Source organism: Salvia miltiorrhiza, chromosome 6 (assembly GCF_028751815.1).
Source record: "Salvia miltiorrhiza cultivar Shanhuang (shh) chromosome 6, IMPLAD_Smil_shh, whole genome shotgun sequence".
Taxonomy (NCBI): Eukaryota; Viridiplantae; Streptophyta; class Magnoliopsida; order Lamiales; family Lamiaceae; genus Salvia; species Salvia miltiorrhiza.
In genome coordinates this window covers 19814542-19832711 of record NC_080392.1, presented here as the reverse complement: position 1 = coordinate 19832711, position 18170 = coordinate 19814542, and the positions used below count along the sequence as shown (strand labels likewise).

Below are 18170 nucleotides of genomic sequence, written 5' to 3'. Positions count from 1 at the left end.
TAATAATAATAATAATAATAATAATAATAATAATAATAATAATAATAATAAGGGATAATTGCGTGAAAATACACAAACTTTGCCAAAAATCCATATTTGACGCGAAGTTAGGATTTTACATTTTAATACACCAACTTTCGTTGTTGTCCAAATTTGACACGACTTAATTCTTAAAAATTCAAAAAACAACCCCTTTTTGTAAATAATTATACAAAGACCCACTTATGTTATTATTTGGGACATTTAAACCAAAACAAGATATTTCCTTATGATGTTTTCTTTTCATCTTTGATCCGCGTCTAAAATGGTTTAAAAGCAAACATCATAAGGAAATATCTTGTTTTGGTTTAAATGTCTCAAATTATAACATAAGTGGGTCTTTGTATAATTATTTACAAAAAGAGGTTGTTTTTTGAATTTTTAAGAATTAAGTCGTGTCAAATTTGGACAACAACGAAAGTTGGTGTATTAAAATGTAAAATCCTAACTTCGCGTCAAATATGGATTTTTGGCAAAGTTTGTGTATTTAGGTGCAATTTTCCCTAATAATAATAATAATAATAATAATAATAATAATCATAATCATAATAATAATAATAATAATAATAATAATAATAATAATAATAATAATAATAATAATAATAATAATAATAATAATAATAATAATAAAAAAATATTTTCATAGACAAACATAAATAAAAAGTTGAAAATTTTTAACAAAGAGAAAGAAAATAAAATATTTTAAAATTTTAATAACCTATTCATTTTAAATTTATTTTTTATAATTTTTATATCATACATTAAAGATCTTCTGACCAACTTAAACTTAAGATGAACATTGAATATTTTTTTTATAAATTAAATTTGACAATGTTTAAAAAAGAATTTAAATTACAAAAAGAAAAGAAAATAAATAGTAAAAAAATTGATGGGAGAAGAGAGAAAAAAAAAAAGGAAAAAAAAGGAGGGAGAAAACTCCTCTTTTATATATTATATAGATGTACTGCATATAATACAACATCATCAATTACACAAATAATTAAACTCTAAATAACAATAACATCACTAAAAGCTTAATACAAACAGGTTAGGACATCAGCTCGTTATTTATTGGTAAAGTAAATTTCTCACTTGTTATAAACTCTATAAATTAAATAATGTTGTATTTCAGAGTGCAAATTATCCCACCACATGCTTAAATCTGCAACTTTTAGCTCTCAATACCCGTTATGGTGCCAAACTTAAAATATAAACAACATATTAACAAAAATAACAGCATATCGATGTTCATCTATATAGCTAATATTTAAGAGCCTTAATTACATTCATTTATTTAAAACTCTAAATGATAGCATAAAACCTTGTCTTTTAACTACTGCAAATACAAAAAATCGCTGCAATTTCCCCCCCCCCCCCCCCACACAAAAATGTCAATCAAATCAAACAAAAAACACAAAAAGTTATCATACACACATTTCATAATAACATTAAATGTCCATTAAGTGTCCCTATATATGCATGCATGAATGAGGCTAATAACCCCCCAAGCTCTAAACGAAAATGAGTGTAGGATCCAATTAAAATAGTTTTTTCATAAAATGAAATAAAATCGCATGTAAATTATACATGCATATATAATTATAATATCATAAGACCAGTCTCATAGTTTTATATTCATCCAAATACTTCAATAAAATAAAGACCACCATTTTGTAAGATTTCAAATAATTAACTTGAGCACAACAAATTACAATATTTGCTCAAATTAATTCACCTATCTCCTTAATTCCAAAAATTTCTTAATTAATACTAATTTTTATGCATATTTTCTAAGAATCCATGCATTAAATTTGATCATGAAAAGAATCTTCAGTTATTATAGTGTCTAAATCACTGCATAAACATACTGGAGTTCCTGGATCCCGAGCAGGAGAAGCACTGGTAAAGTTTCTCTCAACTACCTATAACAGAGAATATCATACATAATCAAGATTAATGGCAAACCCTGAACTCAAATTGCATCATCTAAAGCATTAACCAGAGACAACAAATAAAAAATCTCAACAATAAGCCACAAGATTTCTGCTTTGACCAAATCAAGAGGAAACAAACTCAGAGGCATAATGCTTTTTCCATGTACAATATACCTCGATTTCATTCGCAACTGCATAGCAAAAATAATCGATGGATTAGTGATAATATGAGGATTCACTTTACTTTTATAAATTATAAGTGGGTTCAAATGGTAACATGAAAAATAATGAAATGCTAAGTCGGTCAATAGGTAGCTTAAGTCCTTGATTTTTTATATAAGAGAGAAGCATCCAAACGAAAGCAAAACTCCATATATTTTTCCTATTCCCACTACAAAACAGAGTATTGAAATTGAAAAAATGGAGAAAAACCGAGCACATGCGTGATTACCTAGATAATACGAAACAGAGAAAGAGAAAGAGCAGATCAACAAATCGTCAGCGTCGGTGTCTGTGTCTGTAAATTAAGTGGCTACGAGAGGGATCTGTGTAGTAATTGTGTGCAAATTCAGAAATTTATATAAAAAATCAAGGTGTAGAGCAACATGGGAAGGATAAAATCCGCACCTTTCCAAATCTATCACTACCAATTACTTACCTTGATTCATGGATCTGTAGTGGTGGGGAAGAAACGTTTGCAGCCATGGATGAAGCACATCCCAAATTTGTGCCATCGAAATTGAAAGCGAGAGAGAGAGACTACTGTAAGGATTTGCAGACAACGGGAGATGAGATTTGATAAGGAGAGGCACACGGTGTTGAGTATGATAAATCGCAGGCAAATTAATGGAGAGAGATTGAAGGATTTTAGCACGAGATTCGCAGGCAAATGGAGAGAGATTGAAGGATTTGCGCATCTATTGCCAATCTAATTTGTAACGGTGTTGAGTAATGATAATTTTGATTTCCTTGACAACTTTGAGGATTGAGGCGTAAGATGCAAAATAGAGAATTAGATAAATCGAAATGGTGATTTTTGAGAGCGCCACGTAGGATAGAGAATGGTTGTGGGCTCTCAAAAATGTAATCTATTTAATAATAGATAGATATGTCCATCTTATCATTTTATGAAGTTCTATCTACACTGCCTTTGTCACTTTTTCTTTGGTTTCCCTAAGCAACGTGAATCAACAATATATAAACTACGTTGTACTCCCTTTCTTTCACAACGTGGATCAACATTATTTCTCATATAACATGTATAAATTACCTTTCCGTAAAAAAGGCTAAATATTTGAACGATATCCATAAACAATCCAGATATTGAAAATCCTAACATAACATGTATGAAATGCTTGCGCAGTTATGTTTTAACAACTTAATACTTAGTTCTGCGCAGTCAAATTACTTTCATAGGGTATTATCTTGCACAAGAGATAAGATATTAGCGATCCCATGTGATTTTTGACTGCGCAGTTCTATTTTATTAATTTAATATTTGACTGCGCAGTAGCACTATACTAGACATTTCATTTTGTGCAGTTGAATTGTTATCCTCTATGGGATATTATTTGTTCCCTCCCTTTGGCGTAATGATATCATTCCCCCTGAAACAATGATATTATTCCCTTAGGAATAATGATATGACTCACTTTGGAACAATGATATCACTCTTTCTGCAGCGCGGCTAAGTTATCAATTAAGGCATTTCCCTCCGCTATGCGGCTAAGTTACCAATTAAGGTATTTCCCTCCATTGCGCGGCTAAGTTACCAATTAAGGTATTTCCCTCCACTGCGCGGCTAAGTTACCAATTAAGGTATTTCAATATACACAGATCGTGCAAGTGTGTGTTGGTATGACATATGAACAAGACAGATTTCCCTAAAACCATGAATCCCTTTTATTAAGATATCCATGATCCCAAACCTCATTAAAACTCGGTAGAAAAAAAGAGTGTTTGGTCTACATAATATCAATTGTACTGATAATCAAACATAGAACTTCTTCAAGTGACTGATGTTCCATGGTCTAGTGAGAGGTCTCCCGTCCTAATCTGACAGATGATAAGCTCTTCCACCCAACACTTCAGTGACTATGAAAGGCCCTTCCTAGCTAGCTTCGAATTTCCTTGTAGGCTTCAGAGCATCTGCCATTTTCAACACCAAGTCCCCTTTTTCAAATCTGCACCATCGAACTTTCTTGTCGTAGCCCGCTTTGATTATACTCTTATATTTGGCAACTCTCACCTGAGCCTCTTCTCTTTGTAGCTCAACTAAGTCTAAATCCAGATGACGCAGCGTCTCATTCTGCGCAGGGTCATAAGTCATTATCCGATGTGATTCCAATCTTATCTCTGCGGGGATGACAACATTTGACCCATACACCAAAGTGAATGGGGCTTCCCCCGTAACCATTTTGGGCTTGTTCTGAGAGCCCACAATACCGTGTCTAGGTCCTCTGCCCAACGTCCCTTACTCCGCTCTAGTCGTTTCTTGATTCCATCATAGATTGTTCGATTTGCCAATTCAACTTGCCTGTTAGCTTGAGGGTGCACAACTGACACAAATCTTTGAGTGATATCCATCTTGGAGCAGAAATCATCTATTCTCTTGCTTGTAAACTGAGTCCCATTATTCGATACCAAGATCCTTGGCACCCCATATCTGCAGCAAATATTCTTACATATGAACCGTTCGACTGTGCAATCGTCAATTTTTGAGATGGCTTCCGCCTCCACCCACTTGGAGAAATAATCAACAGCTACAATGAGGTAACACTTGCCACTCGGTGCAGTTGGTAGTTTTCTCACAATATCGATTCCCCATTTATCAAAGAGATGTGATGCGTACATTATTCCCATATCCTCCTCTAGTAAATTGATTCTCGGAGCATGCCTCTGACAAGCTTCACATTTTCGAATGAATGCCTTAGAATCCTTGTTGAGCCCTGGCCAATAAAATCCTGCCTTGATGATTGTTCTAGTTAGATCTCGGTAAACTGAGTTTCTTCTTATGCCAAGCATTTCAATAAAGGCTGTGTAAAAGATCTCCTGTACAGCTGACCATTGATGAGACAATAATTCTCATACTTGACATGTCGAGAAGTATCTTCCTTCATACGCTCCCCATTTTCAAATAGAAAATAATTGGAGTTCTCCAATCTTCTTTGGCCTCAATTGTGTAGACATGCGCTGTCAATTCCCTCTTAGGTTCAAACACTAATGTTATATCTTCGCTCTAAGTTTGTTCGACTGCGCTGGCTACCCTTGCGAGAATATCAGCTTTCTGGTTTGCTTCCCTCGGTACTTGTTGTATTTCCAGGTCCTCAAATTTCTTCTTTAATTCTTGCATTTTATCATAGTATGCCTTCGTCCGTTCCTCTTTTATCTCATATCCCCCCAAAAGTTGTTGTGCTACTAGCTGTGAATTGGCCTTAATCAATATTCTGTCGGCTCGAAGTTCGCTCAAGATGTGAGCTGCCCTTAACACGGCCTCGTACTCAGCCTTGTTGTTTGATAACTTGTCTTCAAATTTCACAGCAAATTGGTAAACTTCTCATTCGGGCGAGGTAATGTATACGCCTACTCCACAACCTTCTTTTGTAACGGAGCCATTAACCTGCGCTATCCAGGGCCCTCGCATAGGCTATCGAGTTGCTTCTTGGATGAAATCTGCTAAGGCTTGTGCTTTGATAGTTGTGCGGGGTTCGAATTCCACTTCATACTCCCCTAACTCTATTGCCCATTTTACCATTTTCCCTGGCAAATTCGGCCTTCCCAAAATCTGTTTAAATGGGAGCGCAGTTCTTATGATGATCTTATGTGACAAGAAATACGACCACAATTTTTGTGATGTGATCATGATTGTGTACGCCGTTTTTTCATCCTCCGTGTATCGTAATTCTGCTCCCTGAATGATCTTGCTCATAAAATACACTGGTTTCTGGTGTCGATCTTCTTCTCTTACCAGCACAGAACTCAGAGACTCAGTCCCCACGGAAATATATAGATATAGTGGTTCTCCTGGTATTAGCTTTGTTAATACTGGAAACTTTGTCAAATAAGTTTTGAGATCTTCGAAAGCCTGCTGACATTTGTTGCTCCATTCAAAGCGATTGCCCTTTCTCAATATTCAAAAAAATTGGAGACTCCTTTCTGCCGAACGTGAGATAAATCGGCTTAGCGCAGTTATCCTCCCATTAAGTGTTTGAATTTTTTTGACATCCCGCAGCTCAGTCATGTTCAAAATAGCTTTGATTTTATCTGCGTTGACCTCGATCCCTTCTGGTGTGACCTTGTAACCCAAGAACTTTCCCGATTGAACCCAAAAGTACACTTCGCTGGGTTGAGCATAAGTTTGTTCCTTTGCATTACCGAGAAAACTTCTTCCAAATGATCCACATGTGTACTAGCCTTGACGCTACGCACCAGCATGTCGTCAACGTAGACTGAGATGTTCCTCTTCAGTTGTTCTTCAAAGATTCGATCCATCATGCGTTGATATGTAGTCCCAACATTTTTGAGAACGAATGGCATGCTTAACCACCCGAACACTCATGCGCAGACCGCAAAAGCTGTTTTAATCACGTCGTCTGGGTGCATTTTCACCTGATGATATCCCTAAAAAACATCCATCATGGAAAGCAATTCGCACCCTGATGTGGTATCCACCAGTTGGTCTATCTGAGGGAGCGGATAACAATCTTTTGGGCAAGCCGCGTTGAGATCTCTAAAGTCCACGCACATTCTCCATACTCTGATTTTTTTTTTCAACCATGATCGCATTAGATACCCATTCCGGGTATTGTACCTCCGTAATATATCCCACATTTAGGAGACTTTGCACCTGCTCTCGAATGGCTGCGTCCTTCTCTGCCCCGAAGTGTCTTATTTTTTGCTTAACTGGCTTGAATGTTCGGATCAACGGTACGGATTTGTCAATAAGAAAAGATGCATAGAAATCCTTCTTATGAATGTTCATAAGCAACCATGGATCTTTCTGGGAAATAAACCCAGAAAAACCCTACGATTCCAAACTATAATCACCCGTAATATCCGAAAATACCAGCACCACTCATGAAGAGTAACCATTTTCCTCAATTCGATCAAGAGATCATAACCACAATTACATATTATACATGAACAAATCATCCTCCAAAAAGAACAAACATTAGTAAACAAATCATCAAAGAAAAAGGGCTTAACTGCGCATCAACACTTTCAATTGAATATACACCACAAATCGCATTATTACTCTTATATTTTCACCAGAAAGAAGCATTAGACACGAATGTTACTTCCACTTTCAGCACATCCCATGAACACATCATTTCGCAAACAGAGCATGTAAGAAAGTCTTAACAAAACATGCGCAAAACTCAAGCGTAAAACCCAGAAAACATAAAAAAGATGAATGTCACAAAATCCACCCCAAAAACATGTTAAACATCCCACATCCCAAGAATCCATCATCTTATGAACAGAGCAGGTAGAAAGATCCCAGCACAACATGTGTGAACTCAAACGTAAAAAACCCAAAAAAGCATGAATCCATACATATATCAAGAAATCCACCCCAGAAACATGTTTGAACATCACAAATTCCAGTTAAGAACAAGAGGGACGAAGCACAGAACTCTATTTAAACTCACGCCTTAGCACAGAGTTTTCCCATAGACGATGCCAGTTGATAAAGTCCACATTCATCGACTCAGTAATCGTAATACAATGAGATGAAGAAGGACCTGAATGGTGCGAATCCACAGAGATGAAATGGTTTCTTGGAGCACAATACTTACAGATACAAAATACTTTCTATATTTCTGTGACTTGGAGAGAATAATCCGATTACAAGAGACTATGAGGTATTTATAGACAATACAAGGGAAAAGGGGTACAAAGGTCTTTTTAGCCTTTCCATGCGCTCCTCATGCACGTACGCAGGGACGGATGCAGGGGGGGCTAGAGCCCCCTCCCAAATTCTGAGTTTTTTTTTAAATATATATAAATATATGTTTATACCTATTATAAAATAATTTTGTTTTGTAAAAGAGTATTTGGTATTATATTATCTCATATATACTTAATTTAAGGAGAATTCTGTTATTTAAAACTATATAATCTATGAAATATTGTTTGTTATTATTACTATTATACTTGTCTTTTAATAAAAAAATGCCTAATATGTATGAAATGCTAAAAAAAAATTATAATGTATTGAAACTAATTTGTAATATATAGAAAATATATAATCTATGAACATGTTGTTTGTTATTATTATTATTATGCCGAAAAAAATACCTCATTGAAAGACGAAGAATTGAGAAATCCCCAGGGTAAAAGGGAAAGAAGGAACCAACGGGAGAACTTCAAGAGCTAGAAGAAAAGCCTTTTAATAAAAAATGTCTTAAATATACGGAATGTCCAAAAAAAGTTTTGTGATATATTGAAACTATATAATCTATGAAAATATTGTTCGTTATTATTAGTATTATGCTCGTATTTTAATAAAAAAATACCTTAAATATACAGAATGCCCAAAAAAAATTTCTCGGGGGCGGCAGCCCCCGAACCCCCGCACAAGTTCAGCCCCCCCCCAAACTTAATTCCTGGCTCCGTCCCTGCACGTACATCTTCCCGGTGTCACTGTCACTCTTGATTGTCATTTCTTAACGATCTTGCAGCTTTCCCGTCTTTAGCAGAGGATAGTTGATGGTCTGCGCAGGTTCTTCTTCAAAGATCTATGCAAGTTCTTCTTCAAGGTGCTGTGCAGGTGCGTCTTCAGAGAGCTGCGCAGATCTTGAATAGGCTTTCGACCTGCGCTGCTCAGGTGCGATTCGCCTTAGTTACTTCGGAGTTCATCGTCCACCCGCGCTGTTAGTTTTTCCCCATATATAATAATAGTAAATATCACGTGTCAGTAGACGTCAAATGTAATGTCCTGCGCTGATGAGGATTTACCCCTCATCAGTCTGTAATATGATTAATGAGAAAAGGAAAAATCGAAAAAGGGTTAAGTTCAACACAATTATTAAAAAGAATAAAAGATTGAAGGATAAAAGTTATAGAAAGTGGTGGAGCCCACAACTTTTTGTGAGAGAAAGTGATTTCTTTTTTGGAATAGACCATTATCAATGGAACAGATGAAAAATAAAAGTGAGTCGTTAACAATGGGACAAAGAAAATACTACTCCATCCATCTCACTTCAAATGACCCAAAATCTATTTTGGGTTGTCCCACTTCAAATGACTCAACTCAAATTTAAAAATAAAATTAGGCATTTAACACTACTTTTTGGATTGTTCCATCACAACTTCACACCTTTATCACACATTTCTTAATTTTCGTGTCTATTTTTTTTTTGGGTCTATATACTACTAAAAGAGTTGCGAGATGGGTATCAGCTAAACTTGATTTAATATACTTGTACACATTACATTAGTTTGTTCGTGTTGTGAGCATACATTAATTAAAATTAACCTTATGAATCTAAAGAGTAAGTATTTACCCCGTTTATCGTATTTAGGGCAGTCGCCAATACAAATTCAACCCACTAAACTCTTTTTTGGCTTAAATAGAACGCAGTCATCCAAATTTTGAACCCATCGATTCGTCCCACTGAACCTATTCTCTCCCACTCATTCATGCCAATTTGGGTCTCCACATAACCTACAGCCTTACTCTCTCCCTCTCTGTAAGAATGTTCAAAAAGTAAGTTCCATGGACATTGTCATCGAACCTCTTTCAACTCTCGCCATTTATCGTTTTTGATATATTAATTTTACAGATTGCATTTCCAGCTATGTTATATGTTCTTTCTCTGCTTTGATCTGACTTGACAACGTCAAAATCGCAGGAGGTTTAATAAGTTCTTGAATTCTGTCACTTTTGGGGATGATGAAATTACCGGATTCTGAATTTTCTCCATTCTTTTCTGTCGATCATTTGTTTCATTTAGATTGTTGGAAAAGTTTGCTTCTTTAGTGGAATCCACTTTGCTGCAGAAAACTACATACAAAGAGTCTTAAATTGGAAATTTGATTCAAACGTATACTAAAATAGGCTTTATAATGAGATAGAATGTCGTCCAGCCATGAGCTTTGTTGAGGACTTATTTTGTTGAGAAGCCAAACTGAAGTTGGTTTCATGTAATGCAGAGTCTGTATTCTGATTGTTGAACTATGAATATTAGTTGTTAGCGCTTGCTGTCCTGTGGAAGCTATGGCTGATTTGCTTTAATCTTCTTTCTTCTCTCGAGATACAGTTGCTTATATTGTGACTAAGTATCTAATGCTAGGTGCTTTATATATTTACATGATTTAGGTTGTCTCCAATTTCTTGATAGAATATAATGATCTGTGTTCATTTACACATTAGCTAACTGTTTTTGGTGTCTGACATGATTAATAATTAGAACAAAGTATGTCCTGTTATTATAATGTGAACTTCTTTGCTCTTACACCTTTGGGAAGATTCACTGAAAGAAAAATAGTATATAAACTGTTAATAAAGCTATATTTTCGAACCATGGACAAGTTTCTAAAAAATTAGGTTGATACATACCTTTTAGTAAAGGATCTTGAGTTAATTGATTTTCGCTCCCCAAACCTTACTATGTAGAAAGTTTTAACTTTTTGATGTGATTTCATAAAAATACTTAGTTTATGTAACAAATCTTTGATATGCGGAACATATAAGGTATGAGTGAGCGCACTATGAAGGCAATCCCTAGAATTTATCAAGTTAATAAGTGAGTTGGGAGAAGGTGGGTTAGGCCACTTCGGAGATGATGCAAAGCATTACTGATGCATGCTACGGCATTAACCTGAAGATAATAAGAAAGGTTCCATCTTGATATTTACTACTTAATACCTAATGCCTCTTCTAATCTGACATCTAGAAGTTTTTCACAAGATATTTGATTTCACTATTGACACGATTGTTCCTAGCATAAGATGTACGATAGTGTTTATCCGTATGGCATGTGGTTACTTGCTATCTGGCTGATTGAAACTTTGTTAGCTTTTGCATTCATTCTATTCATTTTGAGGGTCTATTATGTTTAAGCATAAATTTCTTTTTCATTTAGATTATTGGTTTTGAAAATGATTTCAACTTGCAAGTATTCTGATTTTTATCTGTAAATTTTAGGTTCTCATCCGAAGAAGTTTCTGCGCAAAATCAAGTGAAGGCATCTGTGCAGCGCAAAATTCGGCAAAGTATTGCGGAAGAGGTTTTTCTTGCTGCCTACTTCTGATTAAGTTTTACTTTTCCCCTGATTTGTCATATACTTATAGTGACTGTTGTTTTCCTGCAGTATCCAGGACTTGAACCTGTTTTGGAAGATTTGTTGCCAAAAAAATCACCACTGATTGTTGCAAAATGGTGCTTCCTTTATCTTAATGAAAACTGATATAATTGCCACCTGCCTCTTAATTGTACTATGTAATCTTTGATTTTGTTTCTAACCCGATAATCTCAATGTTTCTTTTGCAGCCCAAATCATCTAAATTTGGTTTTGGTGAACAATGTTCCACTTTTTTTCAACATACGTGATGGACCTTATATGCCAACACTACGACTCCTTCATCAGTGTAAGATTATAATTCATAACTTCAGTTCTGTTGGATTTTATATATATACTAACTAGCTACTAAAATAGACTGGCTCTCTGACTACTAAAATCACTTAACATATACTTTTTGCTAATATTTGACGTGGCAGTACTATGAAGAGTTTGATTATACGCACATGTAGTGGAGGCAATGGACATGAAAAATCTAAAATTCTAAATGGCATGATCTTGCTAGGAAGTAAGAAATCAATAAAAAAAAAAGAATTAGGGAGAGTCTTGGATTTGGTTAGCCAAGTGTTGTACCAAACCGCCAAAATAGGGCCCTGGGATCATCCAGAGATTCATAATGGAAGGCTCAAGTCAAGTTAGCTTTTATTGATGGCAGATATGAATATGGGAAGTGTTAAAATATGTTTGTGGAACCCTAAGTGGAACTAAGACTATTCATATGAGATGTCAAACCACCAAAGTAGAGCGCCAGAGTCATCCTAAAGATGTATACTCAGAATATTTAATTTCAAATTATTATTGTCGGTAGACATGGATATGAAAAGTGTTTGATTGGTTTGGACTTTTTTCTTCTCTCTTTTATATAGTTGATCTCTTATAAAAGGCTATGAATGTTATAAGTGTTGCATTGTGTTTTCGGAACCGTAACGTTAGACCTCGGCACGCTGCATGGTGCTTAACTTGGATCCTGGCCTTGGACTATTTTGTTACTTAATTATGAGGCTCCAGCACTTGATCGTTGATTGTCTTCGTTGTATATGCACATTTCACAATCTACCAAGGCCAAGTCTCTGTGTATTCATAGACTGCAGCAGTACTAAAAACTCAGTCAAACAATTACAAAAGAGTGGAAAGAGCTTGTTACCTGGAATTATATTGTTATTTGCGTTTGGGCTGCACTTACATGCGGATAATGCGGCCACCCTAATTAACCTTAATTATGGTTTAGTGATCCATAATTAGTGTTGGGGTTAAATTAGACCTAATTCTGGATTGTCAAACCCTAATTGTGATTAATAAACCCTAATTAATCCCTAGTTAGCTACTCCCTCCATCCCGCCTCACTTGGCCTAGTTCTTTTGGGCACGGTTATTTAGGATTAAGTGTTTATTGTATAAAGTGTTATGGTCCACTTGTTTAAGGCTTATTTATAATATAAACAACAGATACTTAGTCTTTTATTGTATAATTGGTGGCCCTTATTTTTGCCAAAAATGGATTAGGCCAAGTGAGGTGGGATGGGGGGGGGGTACTAATTAATAATTAATTAATGTTTGCGACGTCCGCGCTGCACGGAAATTTTCCTCTTTGTTTTCGAGGTGGTCCTGAATTTCCTACACGTTCCATCTAATTGACATCTAGAAGATTTTACTTCTGAACTCTATGTCATCCCAAAACATTCCATGTTTGCAGAATGTCGGAGAGCTAGAAGGTATCTGCAAACCGAGAATAGTATAAAGTGACTTTAAAACTTAAGCATGAAAAGGCTACTTGAGGACTGAGTATTCGCAGCCATCAAATTTCTTCTGACTAAGTTATACTTCAAAATTCTGTTTTTGAATTTTTGTCTTGATCCTTACAATATATGCCTTGGCTAAAGCATATTACTATGCTACAATATGCAACTTTGCACACCTAAATAAGAAAATAATATAAGTTAAAGTGCATTCAATCAATGGTACTGGTTCCTGATACTACAGTATCATGCAAGATTTATATTGGATCTATTACAGTATTACTATTTGGTCTCTGTACTTGTATTTTCATGTGAACTGGTTACAAGAATCAAGTCATGATAAGATTGTGCCCCATCAAATCTAGGCCAAAATAACCTATTGATGACCACCTTACTTGATTCACGTCTTCTTCTTGTTGAACTTCACTTAGGCACTATGCCATAGTTGTTTGTTCTAGAAGTGGCAAGTTCTATTGCATCACCTATACAATGATCACTGATATTTTAGTTGTCCCCTATTTATTATAAACCTGTCCATCATTACCAGAAAAAAAACCCCTATTATAAGCCTTATTTCCTCTAAGGATTCCTCTTGATCCCAGCAAATGGAGAGCTGGAAACCTCTCCATAACTCTTCGTAATTTTTGCATATGAAACTGGCAATATTTGCCAAAAGACAAATGCCTGGCTGACGTGGCAGTGTGCACATTCCTTCAGCGCTCTACACGAAGTCTGGAAACCTCTCCATAACTCTTCATTATTTTTGTATATGAAACTGATAATATTTGCCAAAAGACAACTGACTGGCTGACATGGCAGTGTGTCTAATTGAGAAAGAGCAAGAAAGAATTCTAGGACTTCAGACTATTCCTATGAGAGAAACCTACCTGTTTGGAGAAAGAACGATGAGTGAGATAGGTCTTTGCAGCACATTGCATATGAGCAACTTGCCCTGCACGAATATAACCATGAAAACACTTGAATTTGTGAGGCAGGACAACCTTCAAGATAGCTTCAGAGGAAGGGAAGGCGTTGAGGAATTTATACAAAAGATTGATTTCAAAAAGGATTTTTAGGAGAACTTTGCAGATGGAAGCTCATCTCCTAACACCATCCTGATTACATATGAGATGAACTCCCTCCAATTGCATGAAGGAGCACAGTTCTTTCAGTTCAGTGTCTTGAAGATGATGAACAAATGCTAGTCCCTGGGAACAGAAGAGTGAAGTAGGACAAACGAGTCAATGAGAATGAGCCAAAATAAAATGATTGGTTTGCAGAGGTAAGAAGAATAATTATACACTGATGGGTCTAATGTTAGTAAGAAGTTGTCTCCTGCCCAAGCATCCTCCCCAAATTTCATCTGTTACAACTTCTGAGAAAGACCTTTGTTAGTTAATGAAATCATTGTCAAACTTTGGGTATGCAGTTCCTGGACTCGGAAAGGTGGTTCTATTAGGTATGGCATGCATGTTTTTGGTAACTGTGCACAACAAAGATTATTTTCTTCTTCAAATTGCCACCATCATTTCCCCCAATTGGGCTTTCTCTTTTTGACAAAAAATCCCAAGACTCGTACCCTCTAATTCTTTAGGTCAGAGTATCAACTTCCAAGGAGACAACGTGAGAATGATTTTCTACATCAGAGCTATCCCATACAAAACCTCATTTCAAATACTTCGTACAGTGCCCAATAAATTGTTGGGTGTTCTTTTAATGGTTTTAGTACCTGCAGGATTATTAACAGTACCTTTTTTAGAGAATGTTAATAAATTCCAAAATCCATTTCTCCATCCATTAGTGACAACCATCTTTTTGATTGGTACTGCAGTTGCCCTTTGGTTGGGTATTGGTGCAACATTACCTATTGATAAATCCCTAACTTTAGGTCTCTTTTAATTTGATTCAATTGTGAAATAACACGACGTGTGAATCTAGGGAATAGTTGCTTCAAAGCGACTTTAACAGGTCAAAATTGATGAAGAGCCTAGTACAGATTGTATGTGTCAGCCAAACCCCCTGAAATGTAAACTTCTTCCCATCCAGCTAACTTCCTAAATTTGCTCAAGACAAGTTCCCAAAAGAATATCTTAGATACCATCAATGCGATCTGTAAATATCAATTATGTCATCCATCCACTGCACAACCAGCCTTGTTCTGGAAATTTCTGACATTATTTTCCTTGATTTTTTATGCATAAGAACATTATATAATCCATGATATTCTGCAACTCTGATATGCTCTACATAAATGTTCCAATTCATTTTGATACCAACCCCAACTAAATAGCCCAGAACCTGAAGCAGTTATAAGTATTGACTTTAAGAATACATTGATGCTCTTCGTTTTGTATGTTAATGGAAGCAACTTTCATTTTTGGAATTACCAGGCAGCCAGATTTAGATTTTGGTATCACATCCTCCATGTATACGGTGACGGATGTTATGCTCAATAACCCCCTATTTTAAGCTCTAGATTTTACCGGATGCTTTGCAACATATCTTTCTGCCTTTTTTGCTTTCACCTCTTCATTTTCTTATCAGTAACTTAGATCAGGATTAAAGTTCAAGTAAGGAAAAAGTGTCCACTTTTAACTACAAGTGAAGTTTTATTCTTGTAAATTTTGGCTTTTGGAAACAAAATTTTATTGCACTTATATGTTACAGTAACCCATGAAAATGGGTTAGTTTTATGTATAACACAGTCATTTATTGTATGTATGCCCTGCTTTGGCAGATCCCAACATCATGAAAAAACTGCAAGTTGATAGGGGGGCTATAAGATTTGTACTTGCTGGTGCCAATATAATGTGTCCAGGGCTTACCTCTCCTGGTGGTGCATTGGATGATGAAGTAGAGGCAGAAACTCCAGTGGTATGAAGTCATTGTCTGAACTTATTTGGTGCTCTATCTAGAAAATTCTGTTATGGGTCAACTGCCTGTATTATAAATTGCTTAAGCATAGATAATTGGGAATTGGTCATTAAAACCATTCACTAAACGAAATTAGTTTTGACTAAAACTTGGGGGCGGACATCTGCATGGGAGTGTGTCTTACTGGCTGACTGTAAATTGCTGTTTTCTGAATGTTTGTTTAAATTATCAGGCTATAATGGCTGAAGGAAAGCAAAATGCTCTAGCTATTGGATTTACAAAGATGTCAGCAAAAGACATGTAAGTTCACATAGGAATCTCTTACGTGCCTTTTTATCCTTTTGTGAAAACTTTAAGTTTTGTCTAACTGATGTAAACGATGCATTTCTTTGTTTACTAATTATGTTCTTAGCTTAAAAGAAAATTAACCTCTCAAAATTTCGTGTCTTGAATTAGAGAGACTTACACTTATCAACCATGTTCTCATACACTATATTTCTGCAAATGTTTCCTATAACTGAACTTGGTTCGACAAATCTTTTTTTTTTTTTTTTTTTGATCGGACAAAGTCATGTTAGATGTTAGTAATTAGTTCCCCATCCACTCCAAGAACCACCTTATCTCTCCATTCACCAAAATCCACCTTATATCTCCAATCTCCAATTCGCTCCCAAGAGGGATCGAACCCGGGTCACTTCACTTAAGTGAGGACCCGGTGGCCGGTAAGTAGCAACAAATTCGACAAATCTAATATGTATTTTTTCATAAACGGATCTGATCCCCCTAAATTTCAAGATCTGCCCAGTATAACTGAACCGAACTCTGATGTGTGAGTTTAGTACCATTGAACCTTGCCTTTTACTTTGACTTGCCCTCGTTGCATTGCTATGTGGGGCTAATGAACAACATCATAGGAACTTAGTATGCTTTCTTCCATCTACTTTATCGTTGATTACTCAGCGAATTTGTGAAGACTGTGCACTGGAACCTCAATTTAATATTTCCTTAGATGGAGGATGGTCTGTGTTTTTGTTGTAAGTTAAGGAAGGGGAAAAGGCCTTGTTTTACCAGTCTAGTTCATTAAATTTCAACAGGGCTGTCTTGTGCATAGCATTACAGATCTGGTTTGCCTGTTCTAGTTGTTCTTGAGCTTAAATGAAAACAGACCCAATTGGTTGGTGGAGGAAAGTGTACCGGGTTGCTTTTGTTTACTATTCAATCTCAGCCAGCAAAAGCATTCTAATTTGCTAAAGAATGAATTTGTTGCTACTTACCTGCCAATAATTTTCTCAAATGCAGACGATCAATCAACAAAGGAATCGGTGTTGATAACATGCACTATCTTAATGATGGACTATGGAAGGTATGTACTCTCTGTTTTCTCCTTTACCCTCAGACTCTCTGCAAAACAAAGAACACACTTGTTTTTACAACTTTCCACAGATGGAGCGTCTCGATTAAGAAAAAGAATGAGCGGGCCGTAGATGCATCGGTTGGAGACAAACCGCGGGCTCAACTGGTTATTATTAAATCCTTTAAGCAGCAAAGTTTACACATGTTTTGGATGGTGAGATGTTGAGTAGGAACTCAACTCTATTTTCTGATGTATCTAAATGTCAGTATAGATAGGTGTTAATGGACGAATATATTCTCATATTGAAGCAAATATCAGTTCTATGCTGACTTAAATTCAATACCATCAATTGTGATTTGTTTTCTTCTTCGAAAATATTTATCCGGAACGTATCTGAAACTAAAACTGTTTTGCTTAAGGAGTTGCGTAGATATCTTCTATGTTTATAGGATTAAATGGAAAATGACTTTTAAACTTTATATCAACACTGCTTTTTGATTTTGATGCAAATTGAACATTTTCAACATTTTCAATACACTCAATAACATTTTCTCCACTCTTAATACACTCAACAATCTTTATTCTTAAGATTCGTGTCACTCTCATAAAAAAATTCTTTTGTGGATGGAGGGAGTATATTATAGATGCCACCATTGTTCAAAATAATAATTATTATATTATAAATGTCACCGATCGGTATTATACAGAAGATGAATTAGAATAATGTGATATATGAAAGTTTTCTTACTTATCTTAAATGTTAATAATAATTTTTTCTTCGTGATAAATAATTATTTTCTTCACGCAATACTTCTCTTTAGTGTAAATGAACTTCTTTGTATACTTGACAGTTGACACTAGAGTAAATAACATTGTTGCATATAATAAAGTATATATTTTTTTAAAACCAATGTTTACAATCCAAAAAT

General features: G+C 35.6%; 1 protein-coding gene across 2 annotated transcripts; it reads left to right on the top strand.

Annotated features, from left to right (window-relative positions):
- The first annotated feature begins 9441 nt into the window (after positions 1-9441).
- LOC130990371 (uncharacterized) lies at positions 9442-17608 on the top strand. Of its 2 annotated transcripts, XM_057914594.1 has the most exons (8): positions 9442-9684; positions 11125-11206; positions 11291-11358; positions 11470-11567; positions 15751-15887; positions 16120-16187; positions 17187-17250; positions 17331-17608. In XM_057914594.1, the coding sequence occupies exons 1-8, from the start codon at positions 9674-9676 to the stop codon at positions 17346-17348; spliced, it is 546 nt and encodes a 181-aa protein (XP_057770577.1). In that variant the 5' UTR covers positions 9442-9673; the 3' UTR covers positions 17349-17608. The 2 variants fall into 2 exon arrangements, with proteins under 2 accessions (XP_057770577.1, XP_057770576.1); XM_057914593.1 differs by having other exon boundaries at positions 9487-9684; positions 17187-17608.
- Positions 17609-18170: the final 562 nt, after the last annotated feature.